The 25350-nt window shown below is 38.1% G+C and overlaps 1 protein-coding gene and 1 pseudogene across 1 annotated transcript; both read left to right on the top strand.

The window, feature by feature from the left end:
* Positions 1-13068: 13068 nt before the first annotated feature.
* Positions 13069-14022, top strand: LOC126068558 (olfactory receptor 2G2-like; annotated as a pseudogene).
* Positions 14023-24132: 10110 nt separating this feature from the next.
* LOC126068553 (olfactory receptor 2G3-like) lies at positions 24133-25137 on the top strand. The gene is given in 1 exon segment (XM_049871218.1): positions 24133-25137. A coding segment is annotated over 1 exon segment (1005 nt).
* The last annotated feature ends 213 nt before the right edge of the window (positions 25138-25350 follow it).

The following is a 25350-nucleotide window of genomic DNA, read 5'->3' as shown; positions in this document are numbered from 1 at the left end:
AAGGAATGTACCATCATTAGTAACCGATGTGACAGACAGGAAGAAACAGGAAAAAAAAAAAAACAAGTGCCGTCGAGTCGATTCCGACTCATAGCGACCCTATAGGAAAACACTGCCTATATTCTATCCTTTCAGTGTTTGAGGCGTTAATTTCCCAATCATTTATTAACCCATTTATCACATTTTCATGGTCAAATATTCAATGGCAATTTAAGTATAATAATAATTCAAGAAAGGAATGGCATGTATCTACATCAAATTTATTACCACTAAGAAAGATGGATTGCCTTAGTTATCTAGTGCTGCTATGCCAGAAATACCACGAGTGGGTAGCTTCAACAAACAGAAATGTATTTTCTTACTGTTCAGGAGGATAGAAGTCTGAATTCAAGACCCAGCTCTAGAGAACGGTTCTGCCCTGTGTCGGCAATGGGAGAAGGCCCTTGTTCCTTGGTTCCTTGGTGACCTTCTTGTGATGTGGCATCTATTTTCCCCCACCTCTGCTTGCTTAATCTGCTCTTTATGTCCCAAAAGAGATTGACTTAAAATGCACCCACACTAATACTGCCTCATTAACATAACAAAGAAAGCACATTCAAAAATGAGATTGTAACCGCAAGAATGTGAGTTAGGATTTACAACACATATTTTGGGGGGACAAAACTCAATCCATGACTTGGACCTTAAACAACTGTAAAATGTCAAGGAAACGAAGTTGAGATAAAGTTCATGAAGGAAAAAATAGAGGGAGTTATCTAAATGAATATCAAAAAGCTAACTGAAAACATCCTGATTAAGTGGCATTTACCTAGAAGTCTCTGGTAACTAAAGCAAGAAGTTCACGGACGACCACACAAGAGGAAATGGGCGTGGACAGGGAAGAGTTCCCTGGAGAAGAGTGTGTTTAAGGAAATGAAGGCCGGCATTAGATGCAGTTTTAGCCTGCTTTCCAAATCCACATAGAATAGGTGTGAACAGCACTAGTTACATGGCAGGCTGTTTTCCTAGGGAGCCCCCAGATTTCTACAAATTCCCTGAGGACTTCTATTCTTAAAGTGCCTGTGGTCTTGTACTGGATCGTTATTAATTCCTTATGAGTTTAGGAAACTTTAATAAACTCTTATTTTGAGTGACGATAACTCAGATATGACAGAGCATACACGGAGCACACTAGAATCTTCCTGTTGGGTCTCTTTCTTCTGCAATCTGGTCCTTTCATACTTTCTCATGATTGCTACATCCTTCCCCCATATGACAAACAGTTACCCCCTTCTTGTAGTGTTTTGGAAGATCCAGTTTACAAGCTAAGAAGTTATTAAAATGTATTTCCAAATACAGTGAACTTCTTCCTAAGAAGAGTTCTTGTGCCTTATTCAGATGACAAAAAGTCCCGTTCTTTTTTTTAAATTTCTTATTGTGCTTTGAGTGAAAGCTTACGAATCAAGTCAGTCTCTCATACAAAAATTTATATACACCTTGCTATATATTCCTAATTGCTCTTCCCCTAGTCCCATTCTTTTTGTGAAAATTAAAATAATGCCGTACCATTGTTTGTTGTGGAGTATCAGTAAATTATCTCATGTACTTTCATATTTGTATTAGATAAAAGATTTGTAAAGTATGACTACATAGGGTCTACCACAATTTTTTCATCACCATAAACAGAAACTCAGTGGTCCAGAAGCAATGATCCCCTTCCTACTTTTCCTTTCCCTTCCAAACCTGCTCCTCCTGTCACTGGTGAAGTGTGGGCAGGGAACTGCAGGCTGATTAACCCCCACCCTGGAACCACCAAAATAAAACAAATGAAACCTCTGTATAATTGTTTGTGGCATCTTTATTTGTAATAGCTCCAAATTGAAAACAATCAAAATGTTCTCAAATGGGTATATAGTTAAACAAACTGATCCATCCATACAGTGTAGTGCTGCTGTTGTTGTTGTTAGGTGCTGCCGAGTCTGTTCCGACTCATAGTGACCCTATGCACCAGAGAACGAAATGCTACCCAGTCCTGTGCCATGCTCACAATCGTTGTCATGCTTGAGCCCATTGTTGCAGCCACGGTGTCAGTCCATCTCATTGAGTATCTTCCTCTTTTCCACCGACCCTGTACTTTACCAAGCATGATGTACTTCTCCAGGGAGTGAGCCTTCCTAATAACTTGTCCAAAGCATGTAAGATGCAGTCTCGCCATCCTTGCTCCTAAGGAGCATTCTGGTTGTACTTCTCCCCAGACAGATTTGTTCATTCTTTTGACAGTCCATTGTATATTCAATATTCTTTGCCAGCACCACAATTCAAAGACTTCAGTTCTTCTTTGGTCTTCCTTATTCGTTGCCCCATTTTCACATGCATAGGAGGCAATTGAAAACACCAGAGCTTGAATTAGGGGTACCTTAGTCTTCAAGGTGATACCTTTGCTTCCCAACACTTTAAAGAGGACTTTTGCAGCTGATTTGCCCAGTGCAATGTGTCTTTTGATTTCTTGACTGCTGCTTCCACTGGTATTGATTGTCGATCCAAGTGAAATTAAATCCTTGACAACTTCAGGCTTTTTTCCATTCATCATCGTGTTGCTTATTGGTCCAGTTGTGAGGAATTTTATTTTCTTTATGTTGAGGTGTAAGCCATACTGAAAGCTGTGGTCTTTGACCTTCATCAGTAAGTGCTTCAAGTCCTCTTCACTTTCAGCAAGCAAGGCTGTGTCATCTGGGTAAGGCAGGTTGTTAATGAGTCTTCCTCCAGTTTTTATAGCCCATTTTTCGTATAGTCCAGCTTGTTGGATTGTTTGCTCAACATACAGATTGGATAGGTATGGTGAAAAGATACCACTCTGACACACACCTTTCCTGTATCCCCTTGTTCTGTCAGAACTACTGCCCCTTGATCTATGTACAGGTTCCTCATGAGCACAATTATTAAAGTTTTGCTATATAAATCGATAAGGGGTAAATCTATTTGAGAGAGTTTGGCTTGACACAGTATAGACATCTAGGAGCTAAACCCATTATACTAGAATAAAAAGACAGAAAAAATACCAGATGAACTAGGAGATAGACCTTAGGAAAGACTTATAATTGAAATTGCTAAAAATTTTAGGCGTCTGTGATACACGTTCAATATTTCATATTTTATTCAAGATGTTAACTGTCAAGTATTTATCATAAAATCTCTGGGGCTTTTGTTTAATGTGATTTCATCTCTCAGGAGCAAATAATCTAAGCAAGAGTAATGTGGTGGATCAATGACGGTGCCTTGCCTAGATTGATTCTGCTAGGTTTTTCAAAGTTGTCAGTTAGAGTTTCTTCTTTTTGGAATAATCTTGTCCCTTTACCTCAAAACCCTTCTAGGCAACACTACCATCATCCTAATATCCCTCCTGGAGCCTAAACTCTATACTCCCTGTGCTTTTGCTTTTTCCATGTCTTTCTCCTCTATCTTTATTTCACCAGCAGTATCAACCCTCAGCTTCTTGTCAACTTGTGAAGTGCAGATAAGTCCATCATGTATGGTGGCTATGTAGTTCAAGTCTATGTCTCCTTTGCCCTTGGTTACACTGAGTGTGTCCGCCTGGCAGTCATGTCCTATGATTGCTATGTTGCTGTCTGCTGCCCTCTACGTTATGCCTTTGTTATGCATCCTTGGTACTGTCATGCCCTAGCCTGTATGGTGTGGCTCAGTGAGTTGTCCACAATGTTAATTCAGCCCATGCTCGTGCTATAGCTTTTGTGGTCATTGTTGAGTGCATTATTTCTTCTGTGATGTCTCTGTGTTCATCAAATTGGCCTGTCTGCACATCACATTTAACCAGGCTGAACTCTTGGTTGCTAGTGTCTTGTTCCTGGTGGTGTCTTTGTTACTCATCCTGATCTCCTGTGAGTACATTGCTCAAGCACTTGGGAAGATCAAATCAGCTATTGGCTGACATAGTATTTAGGACCTGCAAAATTTTTTTTTTTTTTTTCCTCCTTAACCTTCATCTTCATGTATCTGTAGCCAGCCAAGAGCAGATCCATGGACAGGGGAAAGTCTTTTTCCCTTTTCTATGAGTCGGAATCAACTCAACGGCAGTGGGTTTGTTTTTGTTTTTTTTTATACTGTGATGATGCCCATCCTTAGCCCACTCATCCTTAGCCCACTCATCCTTAACTCACTCATCTATACCATGAGAAACAAAAAAGTAAAGACAGCACTGAAAAAAATTCTGATTGAGTAGGACATGGTTGTCAATAAACATTTAGGGGAGACTTAGTAAGATGACAACTCAATAAATAATTTGGTCATGTTCATGACTCTATAAATAGGTTTCAGTAAAAACCATTAGAGTTCAATTTCGGAATCAGAGAGATTTAGAAACCTGGCCAAATTGCATAACATTTACATCATCTCTGAACTGGGCTGCATTATGTGATCTAATATTGAACAACCATGGTGTTTTCAATCATTCCATATGCATGCAAAAGCTGGACAATGAATAAGAAAGACTGACGAATTGACATCTTTGAATTATGGTGTTTGAGAAGATTCTTGAATATACTGTGGACTGCCAGAAGAACAAACAGTTTCTCAGGAAGGACCAGTCCCTAAGGAAGGACATCATGCTTGGTATTTAGAAGATCAGCAAAAAAGAGGAAGACCCTCAACAAGATGGATTGGCACAGTGACTGCAACAATCAGCTCAAGCATAACAATGATGATTTGGATGGCCCAGGACCAGGCAGTGTTTTGTTCTGTAGCACATGGAGTTGCTTTGAGTCAAAACCTACTTGACAGTACCTAAGAATACAAGAACAACAACATTGAACAACCTAAATTAAAAGTAGGTTATCATCCTAAGATTTTAGTGCTTAGAAAGCTTTTTTAAAAAAAAATCATTTTTACTCTATTTAAAAGCAGTTACTATATATTAAAAAATATATATATATTAAAAAATATATATATATATATTAGATGAGCATTAATATCATTTTTGTCTTGCAAATATCATAGTATTTTGGCCAGTTGCTCAGAACAGAAGAACAAACTCTAAACCTCAGTGGCAATATTCTTGCAACTGTAAATATGATGCCTGAATGCTCAGGCTGTATCGGGTACCCTTTGTGAGTCCTATTACACTGTAAGCCCACCTCTATTGCTAAACATCTCCTATATTATGTCTGGTTTTTTGTGTTTCTTCCCTCTCTAGGTTTTTGAGACCAACAACTCTGTTGTGATTTAAGAACAGTTTAAAATAAAATCTCTACACAAATGACTTCTGGGTTTACATTTCATCGTAGGCCATTTCTCTCCATAGCCTCATATTCAACCATCAATTTGGCACCTCTACCTGGGTGTGTTAAACTGATCTCAAAATCAACACATCAAAACTAAAATCATAAGCTCCTGTTTCTGGTTGTTTTTCAGCATCTCTGATATCAGAAAATTGAACACATACCATCCTGTCACCTGAGGAAGCATCTTTACCCCTCTCTATCCACAATCCTGTGGATTTTACTCATGTCTCCTTTACCCGTCTATCCACTATTTTTCACCTGTCATGTAGGCTGCTAAAATGGTCTCCCTACTAGACAAGGATATTAATTGCATGAATGAATCACATCTTCTATTATACCTTCTACCCTTTCACATATTACTGGGTGCACAAAATTTTTAATGCTTCATTGATCTTGTGCTTGTATTGTCTCATTGAAAAAACAGTTTTATTTATTCTGTGTTATCAAGACCTGCAAATACAGAAGTGAATAAAACAGTATCCACACTTTTATAGCATTTAGAAGCTAAGGGACCAATAAATTGTCCAATATACTAGGTTTATGGAAGACTGTCACTATATGATCATATCTATTATTTTTAAAAAGTCAGTGCTACAGGAAAAGGCCTTCATTATCAATAAACTATTTGTTCAACAAATCTCTCAAAAAACCTGCAAGATTAATTGTTTTTTTTTTTTTTTGGTTGGTTGCCAGGCAATATTATCTCAACAGTGATACTTTACCTTGTGAAAAGGGGAAATATTTTAATTGCTATTTGCTGAATTATAAATATGTTAATGTATGCAAAGGATAGAATACATAGGGGGCAGTAGCTTGCTACAGAAACCAAGTAGACTTTTAGGTGACAGAAAGGATATTTCCTTGAAATTTGCTAGAAGGGCCAGATGATATATACACACAACATTGCAGGGTATAGCTGGAAATAGCACGCTCTCCCTTGTACTGAGCGTGGCACCAACATCTCCAATATCAAGCAAAATTATACTCATCAATCCAGATAAAATTTATGGGAAAGCCAAAAAAGACTTATTAGGCAAGATGTGGAATTTGGAAATTGTTGATAAGCATGATTGGATAATTAGGTAACCAAGGGGAAATGGGACACCCCCTTGGAATAATTATAAAGCAATTAACTTTTACTTCTGTGGATAATTGAAATACTATAAGAACAAAAAAGGGGCATATGAATTGAATTCTTAATTTAAGGTCTGCTCAAAAAATGTAAAAGAGGCCTTTTAATATAGTGAGATCAATATAGTACAATGATGTCTGACATTTGTATCCATTAAAAAATTAGTCAGCAGTCAACTTGGTACTGTGGGTCAGCTACACAAGTGATTTTTGTATGAAGTTATTTCTCTGTAAACTACTGAGTGAAAACATCTTTCTACTGCTTCATACAAGCTCTGTAATGGGATAATCAGAATGTATTTAATTTCAAAACTGATTGGGAAAGTGCCAAGGTAAGTTTACTGACATCTTACTCATGAATCCTTAGGTGATAGGCAGAAGTTACAACTGTAGCGTATTTTTCTATGACCATATCCCAAAATTCTCTGTTTTAGACATTTTAACAAGCCACATGATTTCCGTAGAGGAAAGATAATAATTCTCTTACCCTTCAGGGGATGTGACCATGCTACATCAACAAACTTTTCTTTTTTTTTCCCTTCCCAGTGTAGTCCCCTCCCTATACAGTCACTGAGGTAGGTCACTGAGGTGTCTCACCATCCAGTTCATTTTCTTAGGGGACAGGGGACTGGAGAGAGCTCATTTTCTCAGGGCACTTTTCCAAACAAGCTCCAGCACCTGGTTTAGAAGCCATTTAATTCTTTACATTATTTGGAATGGGACTTTTTACGTCATACAAATGCCAAGAGCAGTATGTTTTTGAGCTGTTACAAAGATTCAGTCCACAGAGAAGGAACTTCCAGCTAGGAGTGTGGGACTTCTAACTCGTAACTGAGTGTCAGATTTTACCTGTGCCCCAAGTTTGCACAAGAAGATTTTAACGTCTTCTCATTCTCTTCCAGGTGGAGGAGAAAGATTAGTTGTCAGCTTTCTGGGCTTGCTGACATCCAGTTTACATAGTAAGTCGGTGACAGGACTCCAGAACAATCCAACCACTAGTCTTTCTGAAGACCGTACATTCTTATCCTAGTTTGTCCTTTCTCAAACAACTCCCTCCATTCTGGAAGTTTGATGTGGAAAAGAATATTTATTTCCTCTTAGGGTACAGGCAGCGGGAGATGGTGTATTTTCTTGGCCCGGGATTGATATGTAGACAGGACTGATCAGTTACACAGTTATGATGGTGTGTTGGTTGCAAGTAGAGAAAACTATGAAATTAAAACAAATATAATTCATAAGTCTGCTGATTTCAGATCATTTCTTTTATGATGTCTCAGAGTATTTCAGATACCTTTATCACATAAAATACTATTGGATGCTTTTTTTTTTTTCGATACCCAATATCACCTCTGCTGAATGTCAATGAAGAATGGATTCAAATTGATCATCAGTGAGCTTTCTGTGTGGTTGTTGTGTGTCAGAACTGACTGGATGACAATGTTTTTTTTTTTTTTTTAAACAGGTGAGCTTACTAATTCTATAGAAAAAATTCCCACATTTTAACCTTTTTCCATGTGATACACATTTGTGAAACATCTTGCCAGGGTCTAGAAAAAATTTCCTTGCTTAAAAGAGGATTAAACCAAGACAGATATTATCTGCTTAACTAACTATTGCTCTTGCTTATTTACTGTGAATAAATTCTAAGAAACTTACTCCAAAGAAGATTAACGTATGGCACACACCTCTATTTACCTCATTCTCTGGGTCTTTATTTAACTGTAGCCTCAATCTCCTAACCTGCTCTGTGGCTACGATTATTTCCATGGATAATCGAATGGTTTGTCATCTTTTAAATCACAATCATTCCTCCTCTCACACTGCATCCCATAATCTACCCATCCTATTGAAAAGACACTTAGGCTCCATTTAAAAAATTGCTTTCGATGCTACCTTTGTTGTTTTCAAAAGGCACATCTAGTTAGCTGACAATCTTTGTGTCCTTCTGGCCCAGAGTTATCTCTATTCTGTTTGGGTGAGAAAGTTAAATTTTGAATTTTTTAAATTAAACTTTGGTTTTTGTGTTTTACTGTTGGTGTTTAGAAAGGAAAAATATAGTCTATTAGAAAAGAGTCGAAAGATGAATGATCCATAGCAACACATCTATTTAATTATTAAAATGTATTTTCAGAACAATAGTAATGCTTGAGTTCAGCACAATCACAACTGACTTTCAGCCCCTGCCCTGCAATCAAGCGGTAAAATAATTGAGGATATATCATTTTTCAAAGAGAAAAAAAAAATCAGTTTTAAACAAGGAGTTTCCCTTCATTGTTGATTCGTGCAGTGTTTCTAAGGGATACCATATAGAGGAATAAAGTGTGGTAGGGACACTAGAGCCAAACAGTCATGAATCTTCTCTGAAGATGCAAGAGAGAAGGAAGAGCACCAGGTGGACGTGAGGAGGTATGGGGTTGGGGGCCGGCGTTCAGCACAGGCAAAGGGATGGATTTTATAAACGTTTAATTCCAATGAAGCAGGACACAGTTTGATATGAAAACATCCTGAAGTTTGCAAATACTTTAAGGTAGATGCTTGGGTGGAACATATTCAAGTATTTGTTTATTATAAGCATCTAGTTTTCTGACAGTGGCATGAATCATCAGTGGTCATTTAAATGGCAGGGGACTGCAGGGACACAGAAAGCTGTATCTTCAAGTGTCGGAGCATCTTAGCCTACAGGATGCTCAGGCTCACTGTGCATTAGCTCTGGGCAAAGGGACAAAAAGTGCCCATACTAGGAGGTATTTTCAGCTGTCAGATCCAAAGGCTTACTTTACACCATTAGTTTAGGGCATGTGGCGTACACAGTGTGTGTGGTGTCCCAGAATAGTTGCAGAGAAAGAGTAAACAGAAGTACACGGTGCACACACAGCATCTGGGGAGGACTCAAGAGGAAATTTGCTTGGACCTTGAAAGAGGCACTTTAGGTACTGGTGAAAATGGCAATTATTTGTATGACCTTTTCAGCCTCTATGAGACAATCCAATTCTTTCTAATACATATTGATATATTTAGAGGAATCCATCTTTGTCTACAATTTTTTTTTTTTTAGTTTAATTTAAAACCTTAATGATGATGTTTTGAGGTACAGGTTCTTCAGTTTTTAACCAAAGCTAGAAATTATCTACTTTATTATAAAATCTTAATTTTCTCTCTTGTATGTAAATCTCTTTATGAAGTAAACCCTAGTAAAATACTTCCAAAATATTCCCACAGTCTGCCGTACTTCTTAACTTTGTATTATTATCCTGAACGTGGTAGTTGATTCATGAATTGATGGTGCATTTAGCGGTTATTTCTACCAGTATTTGCAGTAGCTGTGGCTTATGTTATTTAAAATGTTATTTTGCTTTTTCCGAGTTTTATCTTCTAGTATTTTCTAATGCCTTCAACTTAATTATTAATTTTATGTAGCTAAATATGAAGGTTAAAATTGGATATTCTTACGTTTTCATATTCAGGTTTCTTTGTAATGATACATTCTAATAATCACTAATAAAAATTATGACATCCACCTTTATCCAGTTTTTGGTTGATGCTGTCTGCTTTACAGTAATGTGTTAGAGAACATAATATGCAAAATTACTACTGGACGCAGAATTCAGTTCTTCATTAAGACTTAATACCTGGTCGATGACACAAGTCCTATATCACCAATATATTTGTTTTTTATATATTTATGTTATATTATTCTGTGCATGAAATTTATTGGTAATATGATTTTAATGTGGATTGTGTGATATATGGTTAGAAAGTATTTAGGAAATATTGCTTTATCTTTAATATTTGCTCTCATAGTGTTACAAAGTGAGGTTTTGATGTCAAGAAAATTTACTTACTATGAGATATTTAGGATTATATGATATTTTTGCTGTTTGATTTTTTCCTGCCATTTTTCTTAATAACTTTATTTTTTTTAATTTTTTTTATTGCATTTTGTGCAAGTTCATCAAGTGTGTCCTTTATTCAGCTCTATTTCTTGCTTGCTATTTAGGAAGTAATCATTACATATCATTCTTAGTGGATGCAAATGGTTTGTGCTTGACTGCTAACCTAAAGGTTGTCTGTTCAAACCTTCCCAGCAGTACCATGGAAGAAAATGCCTGACAATCTCCTTCTAAGACTACAGCCAAGAAAACGCTATGGAGCAGTTCTACTGTGTAAAACATGGGGTCTCTATGAGTCGGAATGGACTCGAAGGAAACGAACAACAACCACCACCATTATATATTTCCTTATTTATTTATTTTAACATACCTCAGACAACCCCTCCTTTAAAACCTACTTTTGTTTCACATCATTTGTTTCAATCATTCCAGGTTCTCTTAACTATCTAGGGTGTGGAGGAATTATTTTTTTCCAAATAGCCACACTGTCTTTTGGGGCAATTCTCCTTAAATGTTTTCTTCACCAAACTTTAGTTTCTTATTGGCCATTTCTTCTTTTGTTTTGTTTGCATTAGTCTTGCTGTTGTAGTGTATGAAATCTAAGTCCTGTGGTTTCTATTTAGCTGTCCATCAAGTTCGGTTGTAGAGAGTGATCCAGGCTTGCTTTTTCCCAAATATACTGGGAGGGTCTGCCTTGTATTTTTTCCTATTTTCCCCCCGTGCCTTTTTTCCCCCTGGAAACCTAGTGGCACAGTGGTTAAAGAGCTTGGCTGCTAACTGAAAGGTCAGTGGTCGAACCCACCAGCCCCACTGCAGAAGAAAGGTGTGGCAGCCTGCTCCCATAAGGATTTACCGTCTTGTAAACCCTGTGGGACAGTTCTGCTCTGTCGTATAGGGTTGCTAGGAATCAAAATTGACTGGATGGCAGTGGGTTTGATTTTTTTGTTGTTGTTTAAAATTTTAGGTGCCATTTATTTATTTAGTTGTTATGTCGTTGTTGTTTTTAACTTGAGCTTGTGGTGTAGTGGTTAAGATTTCAGCTCTCAACCAAGAGGTTGGCAGTTCAAATCCACCAGGTGACTCTTGGAAGCCATATAGGGCAGTTTTATTCTGTTCTATAAGGTCACTATGAGTCAGAATGGACTCAATGACAATGGGTTTTAATGGGTATATACATACATCTGTGTGTATATACTTGTGTGTGTGTGTATATATGTATATATACACACACACACATACACATTGTTGTTTTTAGTTGCCATCAAGTTGATTCTGATTCATGGCAACCCCATGAGTGCAGAGTAGATGCAATGCATGGGGTTTTCAAGACTTTTACCTCTGGAAAGCAGATGACCAGGGCTCACTTCTGAAGCACCTCTGGGTGGGTTTGAACTGCTAACCTTTCAGTTAGTAGTTGAGCATTTAACCATTTGTAACACTTAGGAAATCTTTTCCTATAGACAGGGAGATATATCTATATCAAACTATCCATGTGTATATATACACATACCAGTCCTTTATCAAGTTTGCCATATAGTTGACAGGAAAGGTTATTGGAGTGTATGCTAGCAAAAGACTATTTTTACTGAGAGATTCCTGAAAGCTCCTTGGTAGTAGTGGGGCTGAAAAGGATTGGCCTTTTTGTAATGCAGACATAGTTAATAGTTTTGAGTGCTGGTCTTTCATAAATAAGATATGGTGTCCTCATTTGTAAATAAAATATCCACTTAATTTCTTGTTTTCACTAAAAGTAACCAAATTTTGCTTTCACACTTTGATCTGATAATTAAAGTTCAAATAATTTCAGGAAAGAAATTTAATATCACAGAGAAAACAAGAAATTTCCAAAAAACTGTTTTATTGGGCCAGGAGGATCCTGGGTGCCTAAAAAAGGAAGCAAGAAAACAACGAAAACCAAGAAATAAAGAAACTAACAAACAATGAGTTAAGGAAAATGAAATCTATGTTGTTCTTGTGTGCTGTCAAGGCAATTCTGACTCACAGTGACCCTATAAGACACAGTAGAGCTGCTCCAAGGGTTTCCAAGGAACTGCTGGTGGATTTGAACTGCTGACCTTTTGGTTAGCAGCCTGAGCTCTTAACCATTTCACCACCAAGGTTCGTAATGAAAGCGATGGAGTGTGTATAGCCTATTCAACTGGGAACAGGGCCAGAAGAAATGGATTCACATATTGTCTTCATCACTTAGCATTTGCCTTTGAATAGGTTGCATAAGCTCTCAGGAGTTTATTTCTAATTAATGTCTGCTACCTCAAATATATTTCAATCATGCAGTCTTCTAACTAATTCCCACTATTTTGGGGGTGATGAGAAACATCTTTTTTTTTTTTCACCTGGAAGTCAAAGTTGATTAAATAAAACATAATTTTTTAGTTTTTAGTTGGAATTATTTGAGTTTTCCCTTTCCTGTATCTAGAATGATATGTTACTATAAAGGGTTAACTCTGGTGGAGTTGGAAGAAAGAAATGGCCTAATTTGTTTCCCACAGCAGATGATGTTGCTTATTAGTATGTCCCTGCTTCCCTATTTTGAAGAGCATTAGAGGACAGCTAAGAGGTGGACAAAGTGTGCATTTACTTGGCATGCACACATTAGGAAAATGGATAGATGCCACTTGCTGGATGTAAGGACATAAACATCTGCACATTTAACATAGGTTATCTCTTTGAGAGGTGACATTGCCACTCATGTAACCTTATACATATGTCATCTTTCTCAGCTATGCCTCAGCATTCTGGAGCATCCTTTACAAATGGGGATAGTGAGGAGTACCAGTGAGAGCAACTTGACAGGCTTCATCCTGTTGGGGTTTTCTGATTATCCTCATTTACAGAAAATTCTGTTTGTGGTCATCTTCATATTGTATTTGCAAACCATCTTTGGTAACACCACCATTATCCTGGTATCTCATCTAGAACCCAAGCTTCACACGCCCATGTATTTTTTCCTTTGTCATCTCTCCTTCCTGGACCTTTGCTTCACCAGTAGTGTTATTCCCCAGCTCCTGGTAAACTTGTGGTCTCCCATGAAAGTCATTACCTATGGTGGCTGCGTGATTCAACTCTATGTATCCCTTGCACTGAGATCCACTGAGTGTGTCCTTCTGGCGGTAATGTCCTATGATCATTATGTTGCTGTCTGTTGTCCCCTTCATTACACTGTTTTGATGCATCCCCATCTCTGCATGACATTGGCCTCTATGGCATGGCTCAGGAGGGTGTTCATCACCCTGGTACAGTCCACTCTCGCTCTGCAGCTGCCCTTCTGTGGTCATCACCAATTTGACCATTTTATCTGTGAGGTGCCTGTGCTCATTAAGTTGGCCTGTGTGGACACAAAGTTCAATGAGACTCAGGTTTTTTTGGCCAGTATCGTCTTCTTTATAGTGCCTATCTCATGAATCATGGTTTCCTATGGCTACGTTGCCCAGGCAGTTTTGAGGATCAAATCAGCTACTGGCCGACAGAAAGCATTTGGGACCTGTTCCTCCCACCTCATGGTGGTCATCATCTTCTGTTGGACCATCATCTTTGCGTATCTGCTGCCAGGCAAGAGCAGATTCAAGGATCAAGGAAAATTTTTTTCCCTCTTCTACACTGTTGTAATCATCATGCTTACCCTACTTATTTATACTCTGAGAAATGAACAGGTTAAAGGGGCTCAGAAGAAAGTTCTAAGGAAGGTTCTGCAAATAAATTTTACATGATTACAAAAAAAATCTTTTAAGTGCTACTGTGATGATCAACTTTTAAACGGAGCCTATTGAAGCTATTTTCTTCCATTTCCTTTAGGTCAATTACTATATTCTATTTACATTCTGTAAAATACTATGAATATATGCATCGAGTCCTGACTTTGCCCTTACCCAGTAGTAGCATAAGGAAAGTCATTGAGTCAATCTATGCTTCAGTGTCTTCTCTGAAGAATATATTATTTAAGTAGCATATATAGGATTCACTTTAAACTATAAACCTTACAAGATTAAGATGAACATGAAAATATTCAAAAAATCATAAGACCACTCAGTCTGTCTTTCATTTACCAATAATACATTCAGCCTCTCAGCCTTCCCAGAGCTCTAGATGTACATGTTGTTTATTTCTTACCAAGGCTACTGAGCAGGAAGTAGCTGAGATGTTAACATCTTAGGAAAATTGTGATGAAGCAAAATACTCCACCTACTTAAAAGTTTGAAGAGCTGTGTAGAGGTGCAAAAACACATGAAGACAAACACATGAGGATAAAGGCTGTACATTAAATATGATGGATAAAACTCCCTGAAACTAATAGAAGAGTTCGGCAGAGTTTCAGGTTACAAGATAAACATACAAGAATCACTTGGATTCCTCTACATCAACAAAAAGAACATCGAAGAGGAAATCACCAAATCAATACCATTCATAGTAGCAGCCCAAGAAGATAAAATACTTAGGAACAAATCTTACCAAAGATGTAAAAGATCTATACAAAGAAAACTACAAAGTACTACTGCAAGAAACTAAAAGGGACCTACATAAGTGGAAAAACATACCTTGCTCATGGATAGGAAGACTTAACATAGCAAAAATGTCTATTCTACCAAAAGCCATCTATATATAAAATGTACTTCCGATCCAAATTCCAATGACATTTTTTAATGTGGTGGAGAAACAAATCACCAACTTCATATGGAAGGGAAAGAAGGCCCGGATAAGTAAGCGTTACTGAAAGAGAACAAAGTGGGAGGCCTCACTCTACCTGATTTTAGAACAGATTATACAGTAGTCAAAACAGCCTGGTACTGGTACAACAACAGATACATAGACCAATGGAATAGAACTAGAACCCAGATATAAATCCATTCGCTTATGAGCAGCTCATATTTGACAAAGGTCCAGTGTCAGTTAATTGGGGAAAAGATAGTCTTTTTAACAAATGGTGCTGGCATAACTGGATATCCATCTGCCAAAAAATGAAACAAGACCCATACCTCACACCATGCATGAAAACTAACTCCAAATGGAGCAAAGACCTAAACATAAAAAATAAAACAATAAAGATCATGGCAGATAAAATAGGGACAACATTAGTAGCCCTAATACAAGACATAAACAGAATACAAAACATTACTAAAAGTGATGAAGAGAAACCAGATAACTGGGAGCTCCTAAAAATCAAACACCTATGCTCATCCAAAGACTTCACCAAAAGAATAAAAAGATCACCCACAGACTGGGAAAAAATTTTCAGCTATGACATCTCCGACCAGCGCCTGATCTCTAAAATCTATATGATTCTGATAAAACCCAACCACAAAAAGACAAACGACCCAATGAAAAATTGGGCAAAGGATATGAACACGCACTTCACTAAAGAAGATATTCAGGTGGCTAACAGATACATGAGAAAATGCTCTTGATCATTGGCCATTAGAGAAATGCAAATTAAAACTATGATGAGATTCCATCTCACTCCAACAAGGCTGGCATTAATCCAAAAAACACAAAACAATAAATATTGGAGAGGCTGTGGAGAGATTGGAACACTTCTACACTGCTGGTGGGAATGTCAAATGGTACAACCACTTTGGAAATCGATCTGGTGTTTCCTTAAAACCTGGAAATAGAATTACCATGCAAACCAGAAATCCCACTCCTCGGAATATACCCTAGAGAAATAAGAGCCTTTACACGAACAGATATACGCACACCCATGTTTATTGCAGAACTGTTTACAATAGCAAAAAGATGGAAGCAATCAAGGTGTCCATCAACGGATGAATGGATAAGTAAATTATGGTATATGCACACAATGGAATACTACCTATTGAAAGAACAATGATGAATCTGTGAAACATTTCATAACATGGAGGAACCTGGAAGGCATTATGCTGAGTGGAATTAGTCAGATGCAAAAGGACAAATATTGTATAAGACCACTATTATAAGAACTTGAGAAATAGTTTTAACGGAGAAGAACACATGCTTTTGTGGTTACAAGAGGGGGGAGCGAGGGAGGGTGGGAGAGGGTTATTTACTGATTAGATAGTAGATAAGAGCTACTTTAGGTGAAGAGAAGGACAACACTCAATACGGAGGAGGTCAGCTCAACTGGACTGGACTAAAAGCAAAGAAGTTTCCTGGATAAATTGAATGCTTTGAAGGTCAGCGGAGCAAGGGCGGGGGTTTGGGGACTATGGCTTCAGGGGACATCTAAGTCAATTGGCAAAATAAATTCTATTAAGAGAACATTCTGTATCCCACTTTGAAGTGTGACGTCTGGGGTCTTAAACGCTAACAAGTGACCATCTAAGATGCATCAATGAGTCTCAACCCACCTGGATCAAAGCAGAATAAAGAACACCATGGTCACAAGGTAATTATGAGCTCAAGAGACAGAAAGGGCCACATGAACTAGAGACTACTTCATCCTGAAACCAGAAGAACTAGATGGTGCCCAGCTACAACCGATGACTCTCCTGACAGGAGCACAACAGAGAACCCCTGAGGGACCAGGAGAGCAGTGTGATGCAGACCTCAAATTCTCATAAAAAGACCAGACTTAATGGCCTAAGACTAGAAGAATCCTGGTGGTCACGGTCCCCAAACCTTCTGTTGGCCCAGGACAGGAACCATTCCTGAAGCCAACTCATCAGACATGGATTGGACTGGACAATGAGTTGGAGAGAGACGCTGATGAGGAGTGAGCTACTTGTGTCAGGTGGACACTTGAGACTGTGTTGGCATCTCCTGTCTGGAGGGAAGATGGGATGGTAGAGGGGGTTAGAAACTGGCAAAACGTTTGCAAAATCAGAGGTTTGAAGGAGGGAGCGGGCTGACTCATTAGGGGGAGAGTAAGTGGGAGTATGTAGTAGGGTGTATGTAAATTTATATGTGAGAGACTGACTTGATTTGTAAACTTTCACTTAAAGCACAATAAAAATCATTTTAAAAAAATTTTTATTTTGAGCAGAGATAACTCAGATACAACAGAGCATGCCCTGAGCATGCTTGAATCTTTCTGTTGGCTCTCTTTCTTCTGCAGCCTGGTCCTTTCATATTTTCCCAGGATTCCTACATTCTTCCCTCTGTATTACAGTCATCCCCCTTCTTGTAGTGTTTTGACACTCAGGGCTTGGAAGATCCAGTTTACAGGCTGAGAAGTTATTAAAATGTGTTTCCAAATATGGAGAACTTCCTCTATATTTGTGCCCTATTCAGATGACAAAATTCTCATTCTTTTCATAAAAATTGAAATAATGCTGCACCACTCTTTGTTGTGGACTGTCAGTAAATTATCTTATGTCCTTTCAAATTCATACTAGATAAAATATCTGTAAAGTATGAGTATGTAGTGCCTTCAGCAATTTTTTCATCACCTGAAACAGAAACTCAGTGCTTTATAAGCAATCACTGCCCCACTTCTCCTTGCCTCCCCACCCCTGGTAAAAGAGTAGCTACTGATAAACTGAGTTTGCCCTCATCAAAACTTCTCCCCCCGTCACTGGCGAAGTGTGGGTGGGGGATTGTAGGCTGAGTAACACCCCACCCTGGACTCACCAGAGCACTACATCTGGCGTTAGGCCCCCACTCTGAGGAATTAATTGGATGCAGGATTACTGATAACTGATTGCCCCTATTCATCCTGATGGATGCTGTGATAAAGGCAAAGATAATAATCGGAGGATAATCAACGGCTTAATATGACGGTATTTATTAAACATTTCATATATCAACTCTTGTGAAGGAAATAAAATAAAGACCTTAAGAGCTTGGCTGCTTAAGAGCAGTTCTGCTCTGTCCTATAGGGTCACTATGAGTCTGAATCGACTTGTTGACAATGGGTTTTGGTATGATATTCTCCCTCCAAAGCAAATAAACAAACAACTAACAAACAATAATACTATGAACTATATTGGTGTCTCTCCCATAAGGCAATATAAAAATTAAAAGCAGGCTTTGTATTCAGAGTAGACAGAGTTCAAGGAAGACGAATTCAACACTGGCATAATGTAAGAGTCTGGATATTGAAGGAGGAATATGATTTGGGCATCTGGAAATTATAAACAATTTAATTATGTCAACTAATGCCTCATGTGACAGTGCTGATGTACCGCAAAGGACATCAGACTCAGAAAAGAATTACTGGGTTTTAGTCCTAAATCTTCTTATACCTAGTACAAATCCTTACACTTATTTTGGACTCACTTTTCCCACTTTATTTAATAAGGCAATTACATTGAAACAGAAAATATCTTCTTTTGGCTCAAAAGCTAAATGCAACTATTATTGGCGATAGGGGAGTTAGTAAGGCATTGGCCTACTGAGAGACGGTTAGGTTTTAAAATATATGATTGTAGTGGACTGGGTGGCAATATAAAGGATGTAAAGTTACTGAAGTTCACATGAAAGATGAGCCTAAGTTTCTAGCACGCATGATGGATGGATGGTGCTGCCATTTAATTTTACAGGAAAAGCAGTCATGAGAACAAGGGTTTAGATTTGAACAAAGTGTGTTTTAGGTGCACGTCCCGATGGAGATGGTAGGTTGAAAGTTGGGTATAAGGATCTGGTCCTCAGTAGAGGGATCTACACATAATTAATGTAGTGATTAGCAAATAAGTTCACTTGGGAAGATATTAAATAGTTACAAGAAATGAGTACATTGCAATGAGGTTTGATAAATTAAACATTTACAGGCTTGGCAAAGAAAGATGATATTGAAAAAACACAGTAAATTTAGACATTTATTCAGATAAATTTAAAATAAAATTTCTTTGTACTAAAAAAAGATATCAGTGGTTAGGGCAAAAAATATGGTGCAGTGAACCCAAAATACATGTAGAGGGAACACTTTTAAAAGGAAAAAGAGAGATGTTCTCTATTGTAACTGGAGGGAAGGAGGAAGAATCAAATAGGTTGGGCTGTTTTTTTCTATTTTTATGTTGTGCAAGTCTGATGACTTCTATTTCCTTTATAAAGTAAGGGGGTCCAGAATGATGCTGAAGGAAGAAAGGAATATTTCACACTAGAGAAATATGCATATTAATGCTCCTTGGATGATCCCCAGAAGGTAGTCACTTCCTTAGCTAGTTGCCTGTTGGGGACACAATTTTCCCCTGAAGACTCTTCAAACCTAAACCAACCACGGCCTTTTCATGAGCTTGCCAACTTCCCTGTTTCAGGATTCCCCTCTCTCGTAAGCCTCATTATCTCCACAACAGTTACTTCAGACTCTGCTTGTGTGAGAAATATGTCTTCAACAGTCATTGTTCTGAAGCCATGGTCTTCTGGATCAGAAGTGGGTTGGACACAGAGACACAAAGCTAAGAAAATGCTATATAATCAGCTTCCTGTAGACGTGAAAAATACAAAAGTGTTTAAATAGCCCTCATAGTACGAATTCAGTCTGGTTTGACCTTAATAGAATACAATTCTATCTTGAGGAGGTTTATAAAGTTGATGAGATAGCAATTTTATAATTTTCTATCCTTTCTAGGGTTATCATTGATGGGACTTGTGATGTTACAAGAGACAGCTAAACTACTATGACCTCAGATTTTGTTTATCGAATATGGGAATGGGGAATTTCTTATTGTTACTCATAAACACAAGTTAGTGCCTTGCAAGTAATTAGTATAATTGATTAACATCATTTAGTCAGTCTGTTACAGCAACAATATAGATAAATCATAGAATTCTTATGAGAATTGCCATAAGGAAGTATTACTCAGGTAGTGCACCATTGCAAGCCTTTGAACTCTAGAGGTTACTGCCAGCTCAGATGGAGGAATAGGGTAAGTACAGTTTCACCAAAATGACTGAGGGCTTGAATTATCAGGTTGCCTTTTATTGAAAAAGAATAAAATGTTTTCCAGAGGATCATTCTCTATTGCTTGTATTACAACGCAGTCTTATTTGTGTGTTTTCTTATAGAGGCACAATTGTACTTTACTGAAATTTACAGGGGTCTACAATTAGAGCATAAGCAAGGGTCAGAATCCACTTTGGGAGAGGACACTTGGTTACACATCAGAACAGGCCCTTTATTGCTTAAGTGGGCACCTTCTAAGCAGGTTTTAAACCACCTGTACAGACTGAGAAATCTGTAACCATTCGTCTTGTGTTTTCAACAAAGGCTGGAGCAGCTATGGCAGACCAGTACAACTGCAAAATGGACTTGGCCAGAAAAAAAATCAGCCTTAAATTAGATTTCTCCAAATTGAGAGAGGACATGATAGTGATTTTCAGCCTGTCCCAAGGTTTTCAAGAGGCAAGTGGCTGAAGTAATAAGCAAGGGCTGAGTGGCTCAAAAGAAAAAGAAGCGATGCCCCCCATCTTCTAATCCAGAAAGACTCAAGAACGAGGCCATCTGTAGGACATAGGGCACCTGGAAAAGCACTCATTCCTTCAGGAAGCATTTATTCATCAATTACTATGCATCAGACATCATGCAAATTACATATAAAAATCAGTAAAGCATAACTCCTTATTGTGAGAAGTAGCTACTGGTTTAGCAGATATATACAGATGTAAAAAATGAAACCAGTAGCTTCATGGTTTCTATGATAGAAGTAGGTTTAGGATGTGGATGAACAGCAAATAAAAAGTAATTCCTACCAGTGTGGCAAGCAAGGCTCGTGAGATGTGAGTGGACACCAGAGTTAAGGAGGGCTTCGTACGCAAGTGCCCAGTGCTGAGTTTTGGAAAGTGCGTGCATGCTTTCCAGGTGATGGGTGTTGGAGGAGTGAATCCTGTGGTATGGGCCACCTAAAGAAAAATTTCCCTCCTGGCTGAGTGAAAGGGTCACTAGGAAATGCTAACCTCTCAATACAGCTGATCATAAATGAGGTGTGTGGGTTGGTGGCAGTGGGTGTTGGAGAGGACATGGACTAGCACAAAAAAAGCCTTGAATGCTTTGCAAGGAGTATACTTTTTCCTGTAAATGCTAGCAACCACTTAAAGGGAAATAATACATTTGAGAACTGACCATCACTCTGGCTGTTTGTTTAGGGCTTAGCTTCCATGAGCACTTGAGGCAAAGCGCATGAATTTCAATACCTTATTCTTTGATTTTTACCTAAAATTGTTTGCCTAGTCTTTTTTCTTTTTCTTTTCTTTTTTTTTCTACATAGCCAGAGAAGATATGTTAAGATACTCTTATTCAAAGCCATTAATATTTCTAGTGTCTAAGCCTGGCTTTCAAAGTTCTTCATAATCTAGTTCTTTACATCCCAATCTTTACTATTTCTCCCTTCACGCAGCCCAAAATTTCATTAGGCATTATTTTAAGAAAACCCAAAGGGAATACCCATTTTTAGGATTTCTCACACAATTTTGCTACTACCTGAAATATTTTCCTTTTTAGTTATTGATTCAAGTATTTGTTGACATGATCAGTTTGCTCTCTTCCTGGTTTTTTAAATGTGGTTGTGGTGATTCCCTTCTCTAACTTGTATTAATCTCTATATTTTCTCTTTGTTATTCCTTTTTGTTTTGTTTACTGTACAGATTCTGAACTATAGAGATGAATAGGTATTACAAATGTGTAAAATTTTTGAGAAAAGCCATTTGAAGTCTGCATGAACTGACACTCCATGACGATTCTTTGTTAGCACCTTCGGGAGGAAGGACACCACTCCTGGCCCTACGGAGGACATAAACATGTCACTAGACACAACGTAGGGAGCCCTGGTGGCACAGTGGTTAAGAGCTTGGCTGCTAAACAAAAAGTTGGCAGTTTGAATCTACCAGCTGCTCTTTGGAAACCCTAAAGGGCAACTCTACTCTGTCCTATAGGGTTGCTAAGAGTCGGAATTGACTCGAGGGCAATGAGTTTGGTTTTTTGGTTTGAGACACAACCAGAGAAAGCAAATCCCACACCATTATTCCAGAATCAAGGAGGGGAGAAGACCTTTTGGCTAAGATTCCTAGGGGGCAGAGTGAAACACCTTTTGAATTGAAAGAGATGTTATGTCAGGCAAAAATGTTTCAGCATGGGAAGAACAGTCTGTCATGTTACATTTCCCTAGTTTTTTCATTCTGAAAACATTAGATCATCTTTTTTTTTTTTTTTTTTAATTAAACCCGCTTTCCAACAAAAACATCAGTATTTATTCTGCTCTGCAGCAGAAAGACGTGACCATCTGCTTCTGTAAAGACTTACAATCTTGGAAACCCTATGGGCCAATTCTACTCTGCCCTATAGGGCTGTTATGAGTTGGAATCAACTCGATCACTTTGGATTTGTTTTAGTTTTTTAGTCTATTCACTACAAAATCCTAGTTTATAATTTGTCTCAAGAACGATGGCAGTATTCATGTAACTGAACATGTTGAACCCAGAGTCTTCCCTTATTCATCTGCATAATACTACCAGACCAATATTTTCAAAAAACAATTTGAAAATGGCACTGTTTTCTCTCTTCAGAGGATTTTAATAGCATTGCACTATCTGCACAGCAAATCCAAGACTTTATTTCACTCAATGATCTCTAAGTTGTGACTTCTAATACTATTTTCTTGGCAGGCAGTCTGCACTCACTTTTCTGAATCTTCATATAAAGACAACTGAATCATCCACACACCATCTACCTAAACACGAAGTGGGCTCCTAATGACCACCTGATCTCAAATTTTCTTCACCTTTCAAATGAAATTTTTTTTTTCATTTTTGTTAAATATTTGTGTGTGTGTTGAGAATTAAGGAGTTTTAATAGTTTCATCTATGAATACTTTCAACATTTTTTAAGGAGATTTTAACATGTCTGTGTCTTTTTATTAATGATATATATCCTTTTGAGCATATTTTTCTTTTTTATCTTGACTATCAAGAACTTTTAACCAGTTTGTTTAAACACTGTTGCTTTAAAATGTACTTTCAAAAATAATTTTCATTTCTGGCGGTTTAATCATTGACAGAACATGCATAAGAAAAGTTCAATTTATATTATATATCATCTTCCTCAAATGTTTCTTCTTATTTCCTTCTGGTTAAAACTAATGTTTTCTATCTCGCTTGCCAAAAATGGTCTCCTGTTCTCTTTCATCCTAATCTTACCTAACTTTAAAGGCTTAGTTTTAATTTTTTCTTCCATCATGGCTTTCCCAATCTCTACAGTTCAAAACAATATGTTTCTTATCTGTTATTTTGCAAAACTTATTGAAATTAACTTTTGTGTGGCCTTACAACATAGTTTTAAAAGTTTTTTTTTAATTTAAATTATTTGTTCCATAACTATTCCATTTTGTTTTGTCTGTTCATAAAAACAAAACAAAACTTTGCCTTCGCGTTGATTTGGACTCATCATGACCCCGTAGAACAAAGTAGAACTGCTCCATAGGGTTTCCAAGGAAAGGCTGGTGGATCTGTAACTACCTTTTCTTTTTCTGTTGAGGCACTACATAAAAAAAAAAAAAAAAATTTTTTTTTTAAAGATAGTATAAAAATCTGTGTGTGTGTGTGCGTGTGTGTGTGTGTGTGATGGAGTGTAATAAGGAACAGTTTTCTATTCCTGTTTGTGCCCAGAATCAGACCTGAATATTGGACTTCATACTCAGAATCTGGTCCATAGATAAAAACCATGGAGATAGTGTTCACTTCTTTTTTAATTTTAAAAGGCACTTATGTTTCAGCAGTAGATCATTGCATGTTTCTAGATACTCATGTGCATATCTACTTAGATCAGCTTTAATAATGAAATAATTCATGATTTTCAGAGAGAACGGAACATGGATTGATGTTCCAAATCAGCAACATATTGGCAACAAAAATATGTAGGTTGGACAAGTCAGTCTCCCTGGACCTTTCAGTTCTTACCCTCCATGATTCTAAGACATATGGGTTCATATACACTGCTTCCCGTTCCTGTCTTAGCAGGTGCCGTTCTCTCTGGAGGGCTGGGAAGGGCCAATGACAGTTCCCTGCTGGGTTTCATCCTCCTAGGCTTCTCAGACCACCCTCACCTGGAGGCTGTGCTCTTCGTATTTGACCTTTCCTTCTACCTCCTAACCCTTGTAGGAAATTTCACCATCATCATCGTTTCATACCTGGACCCCTCTCTCCATGCTCCCATATACTTCTTTCTCAGCAACCTCTCCTTCCTGGACCTCTGCATCACCACAAGCCTTGCCCCTCAGACCTTAGTCAACCTGAGAAGATCAGAGAAGATCATCACTTATGGAGGTTGTTTGGTTCAACTCTACATTTCTTTAGCCCTGGGCTCCACTGAGTGTATTCTCTTAGCTGTGATGGCCTTGGATCAGTATGTTGCTGTTTGCAGACCCCTCTACTATGTAGTTATTATGAACTCACAGTTATGCCAGAAGCTGGTATCAATCTCCTGGCTCAGTGGTTTGGCTAATTCCCTGATCCATGCAACCCTCACCTTGCAGTTGCCTGTCTGTGGCAACCACAGGCTGGATCACTTTATTTGTGAAGTCCCAGCTCTCTTCAAATAGGCTTGTGTGGACACCACCATCAATGAACTGGTCCTCTTTGTTGTTAGTACCCTGTTCTTGCTGATCCCAGCAGCACTCATCCTCCTCTCCTATGTCTTCATCACTCAGGCAGTGCTGAGGATCAAATCAGTGGATGTGAGGCACAAAGCCTTCAGGACCTGCTTTTCTCGCCTTGCTGTGGTGATCATTTTCTATGGCACCATCATATACATGTACCTGCAGCCAAGTAACAGCTGTGACCAGGACCAAGGCAAGTTTATCTCCCTTTTCTACACCATGGTGATCCCCACCTTAAATCCCATCATCTACACTTTAAGGAATAAGGATGTAAAGGGGGCTCTGAAGAGACTTCTCTCAGGGAAATTGTGCTCCCTCGGGACATGACACACAAGGTAGTGATTACAAGTCATGTAGTTACACTCAGCTTCCGTGCAGTCAAATCCACAATTCTGAATTACACACCAATTTAATTACTGTTACTTTATTTTGTTCTCATAAGGCTTTTTTTCCCCTCTCTTACATGGTAAAAGTGTATATGTATATAAATACATATTCATACACATCGAAGCCTGTGAGTGCCAGGACTTGACGGGACTG

The sequence above is a fragment of the Elephas maximus genome, chromosome 2 (assembly GCF_024166365.1).
Source record: "Elephas maximus indicus isolate mEleMax1 chromosome 2, mEleMax1 primary haplotype, whole genome shotgun sequence".
NCBI lineage: Eukaryota > Metazoa > Chordata > Mammalia > Proboscidea > Elephantidae > Elephas > Elephas maximus.
The sequence above is the reverse complement of the archived record's forward strand: the minus strand, read 5'-3'. Positions and strand labels throughout refer to the sequence as shown.